The 16452-nt window shown below is 41.0% G+C and overlaps 1 protein-coding gene across 1 annotated transcript; it reads left to right on the plus strand.

Moving 5' to 3' along the window:
* Positions 1–42: 42 nt before the first annotated feature.
* On the plus strand, positions 43–13593 carry LOC105922298 (alpha-tectorin). Its single transcript, XM_036142572.1, has 23 exons — positions 43–58; positions 1304–1419; positions 1543–1821; positions 1923–2018; positions 2143–2308; positions 2606–3006; positions 3096–3672; positions 3752–4335; positions 4620–5172; positions 5265–5863; positions 6062–6216; positions 6470–6870; positions 7002–7198; positions 9974–10369; positions 10461–10744; positions 10852–11129; positions 11226–11345; positions 11852–12036; positions 12126–12286; positions 12457–12708; positions 12801–12960; positions 13060–13165; positions 13256–13593. Exons 1-23 carry the CDS (start codon positions 43–45, stop codon positions 13348–13350), a joined length of 6177 nt encoding a protein of 2058 aa, XP_035998465.1. The 3' UTR covers positions 13351–13593.
* The last annotated feature ends 2859 nt before the right edge of the window (positions 13594–16452 follow it).

Genomic DNA, 16452 nt, shown 5'->3' on the forward strand with positions numbered 1-16452 from the left:
CATTAATGTTATATTCAATTATTTGTTTTTGTAGGTGGAATGATGACTCAGAATGCAGGTAAGCTATCGATTTTTTCTATCTAATGTTTTATTTGTACAAGATAAACTATAGATAGATCGATCTATCTATCTATCTATCTATCTATCTATCTATCTATCTATCTATCTATCTATCTATCTATCTATCTATCTATCTATCTATCTATCTATCTATCTATCTATCTATCTATCTATCTATTAATCCATCCATCCATCCATTTACATACCTACGTGAATGGCAAGGCAAGTTTACTTATAAAGCACTGCTCAGTAACAAGACTATTCAAAGTGCTGCACATGAAAAAATACAGAGGAAAGAAAGCACTGCAGGGACAGGAAAAACATTGCAGACACAAGCACATTGCATTGGAATAGTAGCAGCAGGTCAGATACAGTATAAGACAAATTGGACTATAAACCTCAACATTTAAAGGCAGGTCTAAAGAAGGTTTTGGACCTTGATTTGGAGGAACTCAGGGTTTCAGTTTCTTAGTCTTAGTGAGAATGCGGGCAGCAGCGTTCTGGATCAACTGCAGTTGTCTGATTTACCTTTTTTGCAGACCTGAGAAAACACAGTTGCAGTAGTCGATTTGACTAAAAACAATAGCACAAATAAGTTTTTCCAGATCCTGCTGAGACATTAGTCCTTTAATCCTGGGAATGTTCTTTGGGTGATAGAAGGCTGAGTTTGTAATTGTGTTTAGATGCTTTTGGAGGTTAAAGTCACTTTACCTAGACTTTGGGCCTGATCAGTGGTTACTAGCTGAAGCTGTGGACTAACTTTTGATTGCTCATCTATTGGTCCAATTTTTTTTCTTCAGTTTTTCTTTTTAATTAACTGTAAACATTTTTTGCACATGCAATCATTGATTTCTTCTAAGCATTTACCCAGCACTTGAATGGGTTCATAGTCACCTGGTGACATGGTGATGTAGAGCTGTGTGTCGTCTCCATAGTTATGGTAGCTGATTTAGTTGTTTTTATATGATCTGAGCTAGAGGGAGGATGTAGATATTGAATAAGAGGAGACCTAGGATGGACCCTTGGGTAATCTTTGTCATCTCTGATGTAAAGTTACGTACTGACACAAAAAGTCCCTGTCCTTTAAGTAGGATTGGGGGAGTTCACTGTGAGCTCTGACTTTACCTTTGGATAGAGTTCTGTAACAAATAGTTTGGAACAGTAAAGCTTCTCGTCTGCTGTTGTAATCCAAAAATACAATCCGATTCCGATTTAACCAGTTGATGTCTCTTGTACGTTTTAGGACCCCTCTACCCAATTGGAGGAACAACAAGCTCTCAATCAGATGATGGAAGCTCCCCTCAAATTTCACTCCTCCGAAGCTTTAACTTTTTTGGCCAGCACTACTCTCAGATTTACGTATGTTTACCATTTTTCGTTATACTTCAAGTCAATTTTCTTTTTAATTGTGAAGACAAAATACAAACATTAAAATAAAGTAAGTAAATAATGACTAATTTGATTTTTTTTTTCTTTTTTTAGGTAAATCATAACGGACATCTGACCTTTGATTCATCATGGTATAGCTATTCTCCTCAACAGTTTCCGATGTATGGAGGCAGAGACATCATTGCTCCGTACTGGACTGATTTAGACAACAGAGGCAATGGTGACATCTATTATGTTCAGTACACAAGCGGCTCTATTCTCCAGCAAGTTACGCAGGACATCAATGCCTACTTCCCAGCCCTTAACTTTAATGCCAACTGGGTCTTTATTGCTACATGGCACGAGGTTGCCTATTATCCAATGACTGGAACAGTAAGTGATATGCTGAAAATGATTCTATATTTGATGTAAAATGAAATAAGATAAATTATGTTGAATCTGCTCATTAATTTCTAAAAGTAAATTTTCCTCAGCGAACAACCTTTCAGGCCGTCTTGACCACCAATGGGCAATACTCATTTGTGCTGATGAACTACGGGTCCCTAGCAACTACATCAAGGTTGATACAGGTTTGAGCGACCCAAATGAATGCACATAATAACATGCTTTTTTTGCCTTGTCTTGGTTCTACCCAGTGCGTATTTTTCTGAAGTATAAAGGAAATGTATCTATCTGTGCACATGTAATTTCCAGGCTGGATATGACACGATCAGTTCCTCTCACCACTTCAGCATACCTGGGTCAATGACTAATAATGCATCTGGAAGCAACTCTGCTTTTAGCCTCGATAGTAACGTCAACGTACCTGGTCGCTGGGTCTTCCGCGTAGATCATGGTTCAAGAGGCTGCACTTTCAATGGTAAGAGCAGAGTGTAACTGAAGGTACTTCTTTATAATAATAAGTACATGTCTTGGGGGGAGTACGGGACAACTCCAGTCTGAGTCATGTGGTAGAACAGTTAGAATAACTGCTAAACACTGGACAGTTCTTCATTTGTATTCTTCTCTTTAACTTTTTAATTTCTTTTAGATCATTCTAATTGGGGTATTAGAAAGACCAAAAACTTATTCAAACTCAAAGTAATGTAATATTAAATCAGTTTGTTAGATAGAATCAAAGCCTTCAAATGACCATTGTTCCTTGTTTTGCTTCAAGGTCAACCTGTTCAACTTGGCGACTCTTTCTGGAGAGACAGCACCTGTGCACAGAAGTGCACCTGTACCAGAGCAGGACTGCAATGCTACAATGACCCCTGCTCCTTTTCCCAAATCTGTCGGCCATCTTCCTTTCAGTTCTCCTGTCAGACAGTGCATAGACGGACCTGCACCATCAGTGGGGATCCACATTACTACACCTTTGACAACGCAGTGTTTCACTTTCAAGGCACATGCACTTATGTTCTTTCTGAGCAGTGTCAGAATGGTCTACCCTACTATAGAGTGGAGGGAAAGAATGAGCATCGTGGCAGCACTCATGTTTCTTGGACACGGCTGGTCAAAGTTTTTGCCTACAATGAAACTATTGAGCTTGTTAAAGGACGTTATGGTGAGGCTAAGGTAACAGGACTTTCTTACTTACATAAATAATATGCTGATTATTTTTTATGTTTATAAGTGTAACAATTTTTCTGTTGCCATGTTTACAGGTTAATGGAAACTTTGCAACAGCTCCATTTTCCCTCAGAAATGGCACGATCCAGGTTTATCAGTCTGGTTTCTCTGTCATCGTCAGCACTGACTTTGGAGTGATGGTGTCCTATGACATGTATTCATATGTCAGAATCAGTGTGCCCTACACCTACCAGAATAACACATGTGGGCTCTGTGGTGACTTCAATAATCGTCCTGGAGATGACTTTAGAACCCGTCAAGGTGAAGTGGTGAGCTCTGATGTGGATTTTGCCAACAGCTGGAAAGCATCTGGAGATGATGAGCCTGGCTGTGAGGCTCAGTGTGGAGGTTTGGCCTGTGCTGGCTGCACAACATATCAGAACGCACTATACAGAAATGATGCCCACTGTGGTATTCTTCAAAACAGAACAGGACCATTTGCAGCATGCCATCAACAGCTCCCTCCAGGATCTTTTGTGGACAGCTGTGTGTACGATCTGTGTGTTGGCGGAGGATATCAGCCCATTCTGTGCCAAGCTCTAAATGTCTATTCAAGTCAGTGTCAACAAAATGGTATCCAGCCTGGAACCTGGCGAAGTTCTGGCTTCTGTGGTATGTATCAGTCAGTTGAAATTATTTTGAAATAAAAGACCTGTTTGGAAATATAAGCATAAATGCTTCTTGTGTTTAGAAATCCCCTGCCCAGCCAATAGTCACTATGAGGCCCAAGCGACAGGATGTCCACCCACTTGTGTCAACCCTAATTCCACTCAAAATTGCCCCCTCCCTCATCAGGAGAGCTGTGTCTGCGATTCCGGCTACCTCTTGAGTGGTGGCGTCTGTGTCCTTCATGCTGACTGCGGCTGCAGCTTTGAGGGCCGTTACTACCGCTCAGGACAAACTGTCATACTGGACGAAGACTGTGGGAGGCGCTGTAGATGCAGTTATGGCTCCATGACTTGCAGCCCTTATAGCTGTGGTCAGCATGAGTCTTGCAGGGTGCAGGATGGAGAAAGAGGATGCACACCGAACAGCTTTGCAACGTGTTGGATCAGAGGCCCAGGATCATATCATACGTTTGATGGACTGATGTACCAGTACCCAGGAGCATGTCGCTTGACACTTGCCAACGTCATGGGATCTTCTAATCACTCACACTTCATGGTAACTCTGGAAAAAGTTCCAAAAGGGTTGGAGAGTTTTTCCAATGTGCTAAAGTTTGAGGCAGAGGGAACACAAGTTGCCATTGAGCTGGCAAGTAGTAGCACTGTTAAGGTGAGTGACTGAAATAATTTTCTACAGATAAAACAACAAAAAAGCAAAAACATCAATTTTATTCCATAAAATTTCATGTTTGATGAAAGTTGACTAACTAAAAATAAAAAATCATAAACAGCAAACTTGCGCTGGTGTTGCAGCCTGCAACACCAGCATGCGATCAATGAATAAATTGAATGCAACTTTTTTTGTGTAAGACTTAAAAGTTTTGAAAGATTTCTCTACTATTTAAAAAATGCTAAATTAAAAAAATATATTAAAGTATTTGTTCATGCTTTAAGGTTGATGGTCAGCTGATCAGACTGCCTTTCAGCTCTGGGTCCAACAGAATCCACATCTTCCAAAGCAGCACTCACAGCATCATCCTTCGCACAACCTTTGGTGTAACTCTGCAGACTGTCTGGCCTCACTTTGTGGCCATCACTTCACCAAGTGTCTACAGTGGATCATTAGGTGGACTTTGTGGAAACTACAATGATGACCCAGGTGATGAGTTTCGTACACCCAATGGCACTCTGGTCAGTGATTCTCAACAGTTTGGGGACAGTTGGCGAACTGGTTCCTTGGCAGATCACTGTGTGGAAAGCAGATATCGTAACTCTGCAACCAATTTCAGTTCCAGTGAATACTGTGGAGTTCTTAGTTCAAACACTGGGCCATTTACAAACTGTTGGGGTGCAGTGGACCCAGAACTGCAGGTAGATGCATGTGTAGAAATCCTCCAGAGGTCCAGAGATCCAGCATCAACATTATGTGATATCCTACGAGATTATGCACTTATGTGTCAACATAAAGGACTTTCTCTGGGACAGTGGAGGAATGCAACTGGCTGTGGTAAGTTCTAGTAACCCTTTCGATAAAGAATCCTTAGAAATTAACACATTTCTTTTTACTTTTAAGTTAACTTGTTCCTTTTTGTCATCCAGAACTAACCTGTCCTTCAAACAGCCACTATGAACTTTGTGGAAGTTCATGTCCATCTTCCTGCCCCAGCCTCTCTTTCCCCTTCACCTGTGACACTCAGTGCCAGGAGGGGTGCCAGTGCGATAGTGGATTTGTCCTCAATGGTAACCAATGTGTGCCACCAACATCATGCGGTTGTTATCATGAAGGACGCTATCGGCAAGCTGGTGAACAGTTCTGGAACGGTGAAGAATGTCAGAGCTTTTGCACATGTAATGGTGTAACTGGTTTAGTCCAGTGTTCCCCCAGTGCATGTGGGCCTCAGGAGTCCTGCCAAGTTATGGCAGGGGAATTTGGCTGCCATCCCAACCCTCACGGCACCTGCTCTGCCTCTGGAGATCCTCACTACCTCACCTTTGATGGCAAGCTCTATGACTTCCAGGGAACCTGCCGCTATGTTCTGGCAGCAGTTTGTAATGAGACTGATGGACTGCATCAATTCTCTGTGAAAGCAAAGAACGAACCATGGAGGGGGTTGCCAGTTTCCATCACAGCTGAGGTTTTTGTTGATGTCTTGGGCTATCAAGTGCATATGTCTAGAGGCAGCAGAGGTACAGTGGAGGTAAGTCAAGTGTTTTCTAATAGAGGTTTGCTCAAGAGGTTTAAAACTGTAGTAACAGTTGAAAATGCAAAGTACTTTTAAAAGGCAAAATGTTTGTTTATGGTATATTACAACAAGATTTGGTTCTTAAATAGCTAGCATTTGGTCGTAGTCCAGTTTTATTTGTTGTTAATCCAGAAAACACCTTTGTACCCACAGGTGAATGGAATCACCAGAAACCTGCCAGTTGTTTTCAATGGAAGTCTGTCTATTTTTGGAAGTGGATCCCGAACATTTGTCAATGCAAACTTTGGACTGAGTGTCATGTATGATGGACTTTACACAGTCACCATTTCTGTACCTCCAAACTACAGGTAACTCTTATATAAACTTTTCAATTCTTTTTTTTTTGTTTTGTTTATTTATCGTTAAAAGCCCATAGCCTTGGATTTCAATGTTGCCAACTAGCTACCTATTGAAAATTCTATTTAGATATGTTTTATCCTTTCATGTGATTTTGTTTTAGTACTTTCATATTTTGTCTAACTCTTTCATGTCCTCTAAATCAAACATCACTTAGAGACATAGATATTTAAAATCTCATTCAGTGTATGTTATGATTATCAGAGGAAAAGTGTGTGGACTTTGTGGAAATTTCAATGGAAATCCAAATGACGACTTCCACACACCAAGTGGAGCCATGGTCAACAGTCCAGACACCTTCGGGGCAGCCTGGAAGGTTCCTGGTAACTACACCTGCAGTGACGGCTGTGGTTCCTCATGCCCACGATGCAACAATGATCAAACTGCCAGGTCCCAATGTGAGGTGATCCAGGCAGCTGACGGCCCCTTCAGCTTCTGCCACGAGGAGGTGGATCCAGCACCATATTTCAATGACTGCGTCTTTGATGTCTGCGTGTCGGGAAATCGAGGCAGTGATCTTCTCTGCAGGGCTCTTGAAACGTACGTCAGTGCCTGTCAGTCTGCTAATGTCCAAATCTACCCTTGGAGACAAAACACCACCTGCAGTGAGTATAGAAGGCTCTGTGCTGTTAAAGTAATAAATTAAACAAGTGTTTTGTTCAAAAGTCTCTAGAGATGTAGCGTATAGAGATATATTACATTCATAGAGATTTTTCTTTTTTCCTGACATATAAAGGAATTGACTGCCCAGCCAACAGTCATTATGAGCTGTGTGGAACAGACTGTGGCCACACCTGTGCCAGCAGCATTGATGCTATGTGTGACCATGTTTGCTCCGAGGGATGTTTCTGTGATGACGGTTTTTCCAGGAGTGGAACAAGCTGTGTCCCTGTGGAGAGCTGTGGCTGCCAGTATGAAGGCTTCTACCTCAATGTAGGCCATTTTAAGTTACTTTTTTCTGTTTCATCAAGGTTTTCAAGTGCAGAAAATTTGAACTCTTCTGTAAATGCCATAAAACACTTATATAATGCATTTATGCCATCCACACAAATATATTTAGACATACTCAATAAAAAGATACAGTGATATTTCTTTCTCACAACCTTTTCATCTTTTAGGTCACTTAGTATTACCAAAATGATTTCTGTTTGCTAAATGAGAGAATATTCAGACATGCTTTTTGTTTATTATTATGCTCACGTTTAGAACTGTAGATGTGTTAAAATCCTATGCCTTCAAACAATGTGAAAATCTGATAGGTTCATTCATAACTTTTGAGTTTCATGCAAACTTGTGGGTCTATTTTAAAGTAGCACCTCAAATACTCCTTATGTGACATCATAGCAACAACTCCTTGGTACCCGAAGGTTTTACATTCATCAGTTATATGTTAGTCTTAGTCGATGGGAAGACAGAGGTATTGATTGGTGTGTACATCTCCATTTACTTACAAAGTGCATTTCTTCTGTGAAAACAGAATCAGATTGTTGATAATGACTTCACTCTGCTGACGCAACTGTACAGCTTATGTTTGAACTTAGCTGCTTCTGTATTTATTCTATGCAAACAAATTTTCTAGTAACTAAACAGTTATTTGTAAAGTCTCTAACGTATTATGTAAAAAAAATAAAAGCATGTTCATTATTAATAACAATCAACCATGAATTTAGGATTTATTTATTTGAAATGGGACAATGCATATTAATTAACATGGGTTAATGACATCCAAATGTAAATATGTCAGAGTTAGCCATAGAGGCAAATTTTCATCTGTAGTCCTAAAACAGTTTGATATTTACAAAATGGAAGGCCACACACTGAAAAGACAAAGGAAAAAAGTAATAGACAATGCCAATAAAATGCATTAGTATATCAGCAGACAAAAAAGGACAATTAGTGCAGACATTAACACAGACAGTTCAGATATAAAGTATTATTTTTAAAATCCACTATGTGTCGACACTGTGACTGCAGATCTGATTAACCAGGAGCCAGTCACAGTCCCATCTGCTGGGGGCTTGTGTACCCACACTGTGTTTTAGGTGGACAAAATCCTGCAGAGGAGGCGGAGCCAAACCATGTAATATTTTATAGACAAGTATAACTTGGCTTACATTACCAATAAAACTAAATATCCAGTTTTATACTATACTATGTTGATCTGTACCAGTGGACCGGTGCTTGAATAAACATTAATATGGTATCTTGTAACTACCTTCCAACCAAAAATTTAAGAGAAAACCAACCGTAAAATTGCCTAATTTCTTTTACGTACAAACTAACGGGAATTAGTATTTAAAGTGTAACTTACCCCGATGAAAAGGCTCAACCTCGTCCCCTGATACATATTGAAAAATGCCATCAAAGTGTTACGAACGGGAATCGGACCCCAATGACAACCCGAAACAGGTCAGTGGCATTTTGAAACTTGTTTGTTAAGAGGGAGGTAGAGTGCGGCTTCAGGGGTGCGTAGCATGCGCTAACCGTCTGGCAGTCCTCTGAAGAGAAGGGAACAGGTTAGTGATCAGCGGAGTCTGACGTGATGGGTTAGAAAGGCTGAATCACTAACCTGAACGAGCGCTGGCTGGGAGACAGCTCCGGGGCAAACTGCGGCTGGCAGGCAGAGTCCGAATGGGGCAATCCAGGGGGGCGTGAATCCAAGGGCAGTCCAGGTCCGTTCACGGGGAATCCAGAATCCAGCGGCGGTACAGACAGGGGTGTCCAAGATCAGCTTCCGGTTTGGTCCAGGCTCGGTGCACGGGGAAACAGTCCAGGAGGAACGGGTTATAAACAGGCTGGTTCAGACAGGGCTTCGGCAAACTCAGGAGTCAGAAGGCAGATCAGGTTGGTAACGAGCAGACAGACAGACAGGTTCTCTGGATAGGTGCTGGAAAGTAGTCGGTGGTTGGCACAAGACGATCTGGCACTGGAGACTGACAAGGACGGGCATTTTATGCAGCTGGAGACAGGTGGAGCCAGTGAAGGTTGATTGCGGAGAGGTGGAGAATGAGCAGGTGTGATGATAGAGAGCAGGGTCAGCTCCAGTGCCAGAATCATCACACAAAGTGGGCGGTTCCAAGAAACATGCAAAAAATAAAGTAAGAAATTGCACAGCAACAGCTGCTTCATCTTACCTTCAGTTCTACATCCCTAAACAAAGCATGAATATCACTGTTTTCAGGATTCATCCCTATATGGAAAAAAAAAACATGTGTAGCAGATGTGATTTAGTCCTTTGGGGGCATTTGATGGAGCAAATAAACAAAAAAAAAGACAATCCATTTTTCAGCATGCTCAACAGGCAGGCTGCATGCTTCTTCAGGACATGTGTCTTCCTCTCCATGACATCAGAAACTAGCAAGGAGACTGCAACACATTAAGCTGGAACACGGTGTCTTAACTCTGGATAAAACTGCAATCACACCAAGATTTTTCCAAACATTACGTCACAAAGAGCTACTTTTAGTCTTAGGATTCTTTGCAAATATGGGCACAGGTTACAAAAGTTTATTTTTGGAACCCAGTTGGGAAATTAAAAGATCCTTAGCTGACAGGAAGGAGTGGAAACTTGACATGGGCTAATCATCAACCCGCTTCTGCATGATGCAGTTTTTCAAACTTTCTTATTAACTGCTTTCCTTCTTCCCTTGAGCTTATTTTTTTCAAATTGTTACACCATTTAATACATTGTTTTTTTTCACATTGCAGGCTGGTGAGTCCTTTTGGACAGACGGATGCTCCCAGCGCTGTGAATGTCACGCACCCAATGTCCTGCAGTGTTATCCTTCATCATGCACTCCTGCACAAGAGTGCACCATCAGAGACGGTCAGCTGGGCTGTTATGACGCAATGTCTACCTGTACCGTATGGGGTGACCCGCATTACATCACCTTCGACGGAGCCCTGGCTCATTTTCAGGGCTCGTGCTCTTACGTCATAACTGAGAGCTTGAGTCACAGAAACAATGAAACTCAATATAAAGTAGTGGCCACCAACAAACACAGGGGAAACAACCTTGTGTCATTCGTGTCATCAGTTGATATATACCTCTCAAATTCTCCAGAAAGTGTTCATGTCAGGCTTGGACCTAACAAGAGAGTGAAGGTAAACTTTGTTTTACATAAACAGTTTTAGAAATATAATTTTACATGTGTTTGAATCCTCTGTCTAACTCTCTGAACTCTCATCATCACAGTTAAATGGAGCGGAGGTTTCTCTTCCCACCACTGCAGGAACCTTAGGTCAGGTGATGAGGCAGGGAAGTTACATAGTGTTTGATGCAGTTGATGTCATAGTCCAGTTTGATGGCTACAGTACTTTACTGGTCAGGATGGGTCGCCAGTATCAGAACAGAGTCACTGGAATGTGTGGGAACTTCAACGGCGATCCTACTGATGACAAAGTTTTGCCCAACGGTATGTTGGCCGAAAACGACAATCAATTTGGTCAGAGCTGGAAATCAGAGACAAGCCAAGAAGGGTGAGCTCAGAGTCCAGTTTTCTGCATTTCCCCTAAAAACCTCAACAACTACAAACCTTTTTTGAAAAATTAAGTCGTCTCTAAAATCAGTTTAACACATTTTCTAGATGTGGATCCACTGATGACAGAAGTAGCGATGGTTTAAGTGACTGCCGCTTTATAGAAGAATACACTGAACTCTGCAGAGTCATCACCAACACCAGCGGCCCGTTCAGTTCCTGTCACCTGCACTCTGACCCGCAGCCATATTTTACTTCCTGTGTTTATGATCTCTGCCTCTACACACCAGCCAATGGCATGCTGTGTTCTGCTGTCTCTGCTTATGAGAAAACCTGCACTGTTTTGGGTCTAAACATCCCAGACTGGCGTTCTCCTTTGCATTGTGGTATGCTTTGTTTAGTTAAGTGGAGTCTTTTGATTGGTCATTTGAAATGTTCATATTTTCATATTATCTCCACTCTTTCTGATATATTTTACTCAGCTGAGACTGACCCCTGTGAACAGCTGGACTGTGCAGAGTATGAGTGGTGTGGTAAGAAAGATGGTGTGTACGGCTGTTTCTGTGATGAGCACCACCATAGACCCAACAATGAGAGCTATGGTAAGGGGGATAGCTTTAAAACTTTTTCTTTTTTCTACTGTAGCGCTGCAATAGAAAAAAATGCATTGATTACATTAATTGTTTGATCACAATAAAACATGATTTGTAAGCTGGTACTTTACCATTGGTGCACTGCTCGGTGATAGTACGAAAGTCCAAAGGAAGCTGGTCTGGACCACAGAGTCAATTTGCTTTTTTAAATGTAAAATCGTTACCAAATGTTACGCTTAAGTGTTCTTCTGGTTAAAAGTAAGCACTGACATATGGATTGGTGTTGCCACCATATTAAATACATTCAAATCTTTTGTATGACTAAAAAAATGAAATTCTAGCCCAACCATTTTTGACCGCAAGAATGCAATCCAATAGAGAATGAGAGCATTACTGCCACCTGGCTTCAGAAATAAGTAGACCCGAAGATCATCTATATATAAGTGACAGGATAACTGGTGCAGAGTTATAATGGCCCCACTGAACCTCATAATCTTTCTATCTCTGGTGAACAGACTCAAATATCACATGCAGCAGCAGTTCAGGCACAATGTCGATCTCTCGCTGCCAGCTGTTTGAAGCAGGCTTTCACTCCAGTGCTCCCCACCTCCGAGATGAATCTTGCAATGGGACAATCCAGGACGGACGACTCGTGTTCCACTTTGACAATGATGGACATCTGTGTGGGACAACTCTGAGGGTATAGTTAGGGAATTGGAACATCTTCCTTAGAACTTAAAATCTGTTGCAACACTCAACTAACAATCTTGTTTTAATTTTGCTGTTTAGAGCAATGGAACTCACTTCATGTATGAGAACACCATTCAGGGTGATGTGGATACTCATGGAGGACTGATCAGTCGTCAGAGGAACCTTCATCTAAGTTTCTGCTGTGTTTACCCTCTGACTCAGGCCCTGTCAATGTCTGTGGGCATCAATCCTGTGGAGAGGTGATAATACAATTTTCTTTTTTTTGGCAAGCTTTTCCATTTTTTCCAGTTCTTGCTTCTGTTTCAACCAGCTATGGATTATTTATAATCTAGTCCAATAAACTACATTAGTTTAGTCAAACTGTCAAATGTGTAAAACTAGGTGGTCACACTGAATGTTTATTCTGCAGCATTTTGAGGAGGAAACTTCCTGTTGGCACTGGATCGTATCAAATGAGAATGATCCCCTATGAGGATGAGGGCTTCCAAATCCCCCTCAGCACTAACAGAAACATAGAAATGGAAGTTGATGAGATGTTTTATGTGGAGGTGCGAACGGAGGGAGTGGATCAGCGGCAGTTTTCTACAGTCCTGGATTCTTGCTGGGCCACGCCGGTCAACCAAGCAAACTACCCCGTCCGCTGGGATCTCATTATTTCACAGTAAATGAGAACATCTGTCATCTTTATAACTCTATCTTGTTACATAACTGCCTGCTTCAAATTTTAACTCCTGACTTGTTTCTGTTTCACAGGTGCCCCAATCCAGAAGATGGAACCGTAGAGATGATTCAGAACGGTGTCTCCACTGCGGCACGTTTCTCCTTCAGGATGTTCACTTTTACCAACCACACAGAGATCTACCTGCACTGCAATGTTCACTTGTGTCTTTTGAGAAACAACACCTGCACAGCTGTGAGAATCATTACGGGCTTGGTGTGGCTAAATCACATAATAAAATTGTGCACCCTCCAAAGCCTCTAATGTTATTGTTTTGCTTTTGCTTTTTTACAGGATTGCTATCCGGGTCATCACAGCCGCTTCCGGAGAGACGTATCTTACCATGACTCAGGAAGTCTATCACTAGGACCACTAGTCCTCGGGAAAAGACAGACGACTGGTAAAGTTCTCTCTAACTTTGATTGCTTAGTAACCCCAAATATCATGTTGCAATAGATTGAAAAAATCTTTATATTTGTGTTCGTTACAGGTGGACTGATCTACAGAAATGGTGCTTCAGGCTATTTGACATCAACTATTACCTTGATTGTCAGTTTGCTGATGACCAGAATTTTGCTATACTGAGGTGAAATAAGTATCATGATTTAAAATCCATCAAAACTTATGATTTATGTTAGTTAGAGTCAATTTCAGGGATTTTGGTGTTTACTGTTAATCAGGGTAAAAACAGAATAATTTTTTCTTGACAACAGCTGGTCGCACTTCTGTGCCTCAGACCATTTGCAGGATTTATGTTAAAGTTAGCCTTCTGTTTCTTTTGTGGGATTTTTTTATTACCAGCTGGTGATGCACACACACACACACACACACACACACACACACACACACACACACACATATATATATATATATATATATATATATATATATATATATATATACACACACACACATATATATGTGTAGAGGGAGCTGGTTATTGTTTACATGCATGATCTTAAAATGTCAAACTGAATCAAATAAAACTTATAATGATTTTCTCAATATCTAAATTGTGTTTAAGGGTTGTTGTTTTTCATCTGTGGAGTAATATGTGTGCTTACAAATAGGATTAACTAACCTGTTCCAAAGTTCCCCTTTGGGAGTTCAAATTTGGAGCTTTACAAGGCAATTTTTCCCTCAGTGAGTCCTTTCAGTAAGATTATTTTTATAGGTTGGATATTGGATATTTGCCCTACGCTAAGTCGGAGGAGTGTTATTTGGGTTAGATACACCTGCTGTCGTAAAGCAAAGCTGGAGCCACACTCTAGTACAGCGACACTATCATCTTTTCAGACACAATGGCATTGGCCTAAATCAAGATGGAAAAAGACTTTTCACTGCCAATATGTTCAGTGCTGTTAACAAGAGGTAATTTCCAAACAAACCGGTAAGCGGCCGTCTCTCAGAACTCCAGCTTAGAGAAGAAGCTGAAAAGGGAGAGAGCCCCCTGTGCCACCCTCCTCGACCCCCCCCCCTCCACCCAATCAACATTGGCAGGGAACCCACAGTGCTTATCAGAGGATGCCTCTCCTTAAGGCCAGGACAATTCAGAAGTTATGTCACCTGGAATGATGTTTCTTAACTTTAGTGAGAAAATGGACCACCATGTATTACTAGGTACTTCTCTTCTGAGTGCCCAAAAGGTATGTTCTACTCCAAAAAAACCAACTGGGTTGGATGTCTCAGGATCACTTCCACTCTGCGTATCTAAAGTCTGAAACAGGGTACCCGACATTAACGTTACACCAGAATGTTCCTCCAGAATGCGTCTAGCCAAACAACTGTACAATACAGGGGAACACCTCTTTGGATCACTAAAAGAAAAATAATAGAAACCAGCAAAATTAAATCCAATGGCCTATATTACAATCTTAAATTAATCCCCTGTCTAAAGCAACCTGAAGAACTGTTAACCACCAAGTCACTTGGCTCTGCTAAATATAAGGTTGTTATTAACAAAAGCATGAATTAATCACTGAGCATAGTATTGATGTTGTGCTTCTGACTGAAACATGGTTGAATGACAATAATAAATCACCTGTACTAAATAAATCAGTACCGCCTAACTACAATTTTTCTAATTGAAAATAGAAAGCATAAGAAAGGGCAGAGTGGTTGCTGCAATATTTCATGATTTACTAAACTGGAACAAAGTTTTCCTTGGAAAATTTGACTCTTGAATATTTGGGAGTTGAGATAAAGGCCATAAACAAACTCTGACACTATCTACAAGACCCCAAAATATGAAAAAAAATTCTTCAATGACGTGATGAGCTTTTTATCTGTTATATACGTTGTTTAAGACTGTTTAATAATTGTGGAAGATTTCAGCATCCTTGTTGACAAGCCAAAAGACAGAGACACAAAAACCTGTGTGATATACTTGATAATTTTGATTTTGACTCAACATATCAAACAAGCAACACACAATCGAGGACAAACTCCGGACTTGATTATCAGCAAGGGTGTAAATATTTCCAATGTTTGTTATTTGGTCTGACAACCAGTGACTGTTTTGATGTTTGTTGTTTTTTTGTGATGTAAAGCACTTTGAACCCCCTTGCTGACACAAAAAAGCACGGAAGCACACATTGATCTTGGAATTCATTCAATGTTATATGGAAATGGAAGATGATCTGTCCCCTGGATAGTGTCACAGCTAAAAGAAATCCAGACCAGGTGTACCCATTATGAAGAGAAAAGAGAGCGGTCCACCTGGTCGGGGTCTTGATTGTGTGGAAGGGGGGCTTAGATATTCAATTAAATTTTATTTATATAGCACCAATTGATGAAACATATCATCTCGAGGCACTTTACAAAGTCAAAATCAATCATATTATACAGATTGGTAAAAAAATTTTGATATAAGGGAACCAGTTGATTGCTTCAAAGTCCCGACAAGCAGCATTCACTCCTGGAGAAACGTAGAGCTACAGGGAGAGTCGTCTGCATTGTCCATGACTTTGCAGCAATCCCTCATACTGAGCAAGCATGAAGCGACAGTGAAAAGAAAAAACACCCATTAGCGGGAAGGAAAAACCTCCAGCAGAACCAGGCTCAGTATGAACGGTCATCTGCCTCAACCGACTGGGGGTTACAGAAGACAGAGCAGAGACACAACAAGACAGACAAAAAAGCACAGAAGCACACATTGATCCAGTAATCTGTTCTATATTAGATGATAATAGCGGTCTTTGCTGGATGATGTCACAGTTAACAAAACGTCAGACCAGGTGTACCTACTATGAAGAAAAAAGAGAGAGAGCAAAAAGTTAAAAGCTGAAATGACAACAGTCATTTGAATGTAATGCAATGCAAAACTGGAGAACAGTAGACTGGAGAACAGTAGAAATCAGTAGAGTGAGAAAAATAGGCCCTGATGTCCTCCAGTAGCTTAAGCCTATAGCAGCATAACTATAGAGGTAGCTCAGAGCTACTCTAACTATAAGCTTTGTCCAAAAGGAAAGTTTTAAGATTAGTCTTAAAAATAGACAGGATGTTTGCCTCACGGACCAAAACTGGGAGTTAGTTCAACAGGAGAGGAGCCTGATAGCTAAAGGATCTGCCTACCATTCTACTTTTAGAGACTCTAGGAACTACCAGCAGACCTGCAGTCTGAGAGCGAAGTGCTCTGTTAGGAACATACGGGGTAATCAGAGCTCTGATTTATGATGGAGCTTGATT

The sequence above is a fragment of the Fundulus heteroclitus genome, chromosome 10, assembly GCF_011125445.2.
Source record: "Fundulus heteroclitus isolate FHET01 chromosome 10, MU-UCD_Fhet_4.1, whole genome shotgun sequence".
NCBI lineage: Eukaryota > Metazoa > Chordata > Actinopteri > Cyprinodontiformes > Fundulidae > Fundulus > Fundulus heteroclitus.

Bases quoted from the DNA above. Each gene is read 5' to 3' on its own strand.
- LOC105922298 (XM_036142572.1), top strand. The intron at 2,019-2,142 runs GTTTGAGCGACC...TGTAATTTCCAG, and splicing joins CTACATCAAGGTTGATACAG to GCTGGATATGACACGATCAG. The intron at 4,336-4,619 runs GTGAGTGACTGA...TCATGCTTTAAG, and splicing joins CAAGTAGTAGCACTGTTAAG to GTTGATGGTCAGCTGATCAG.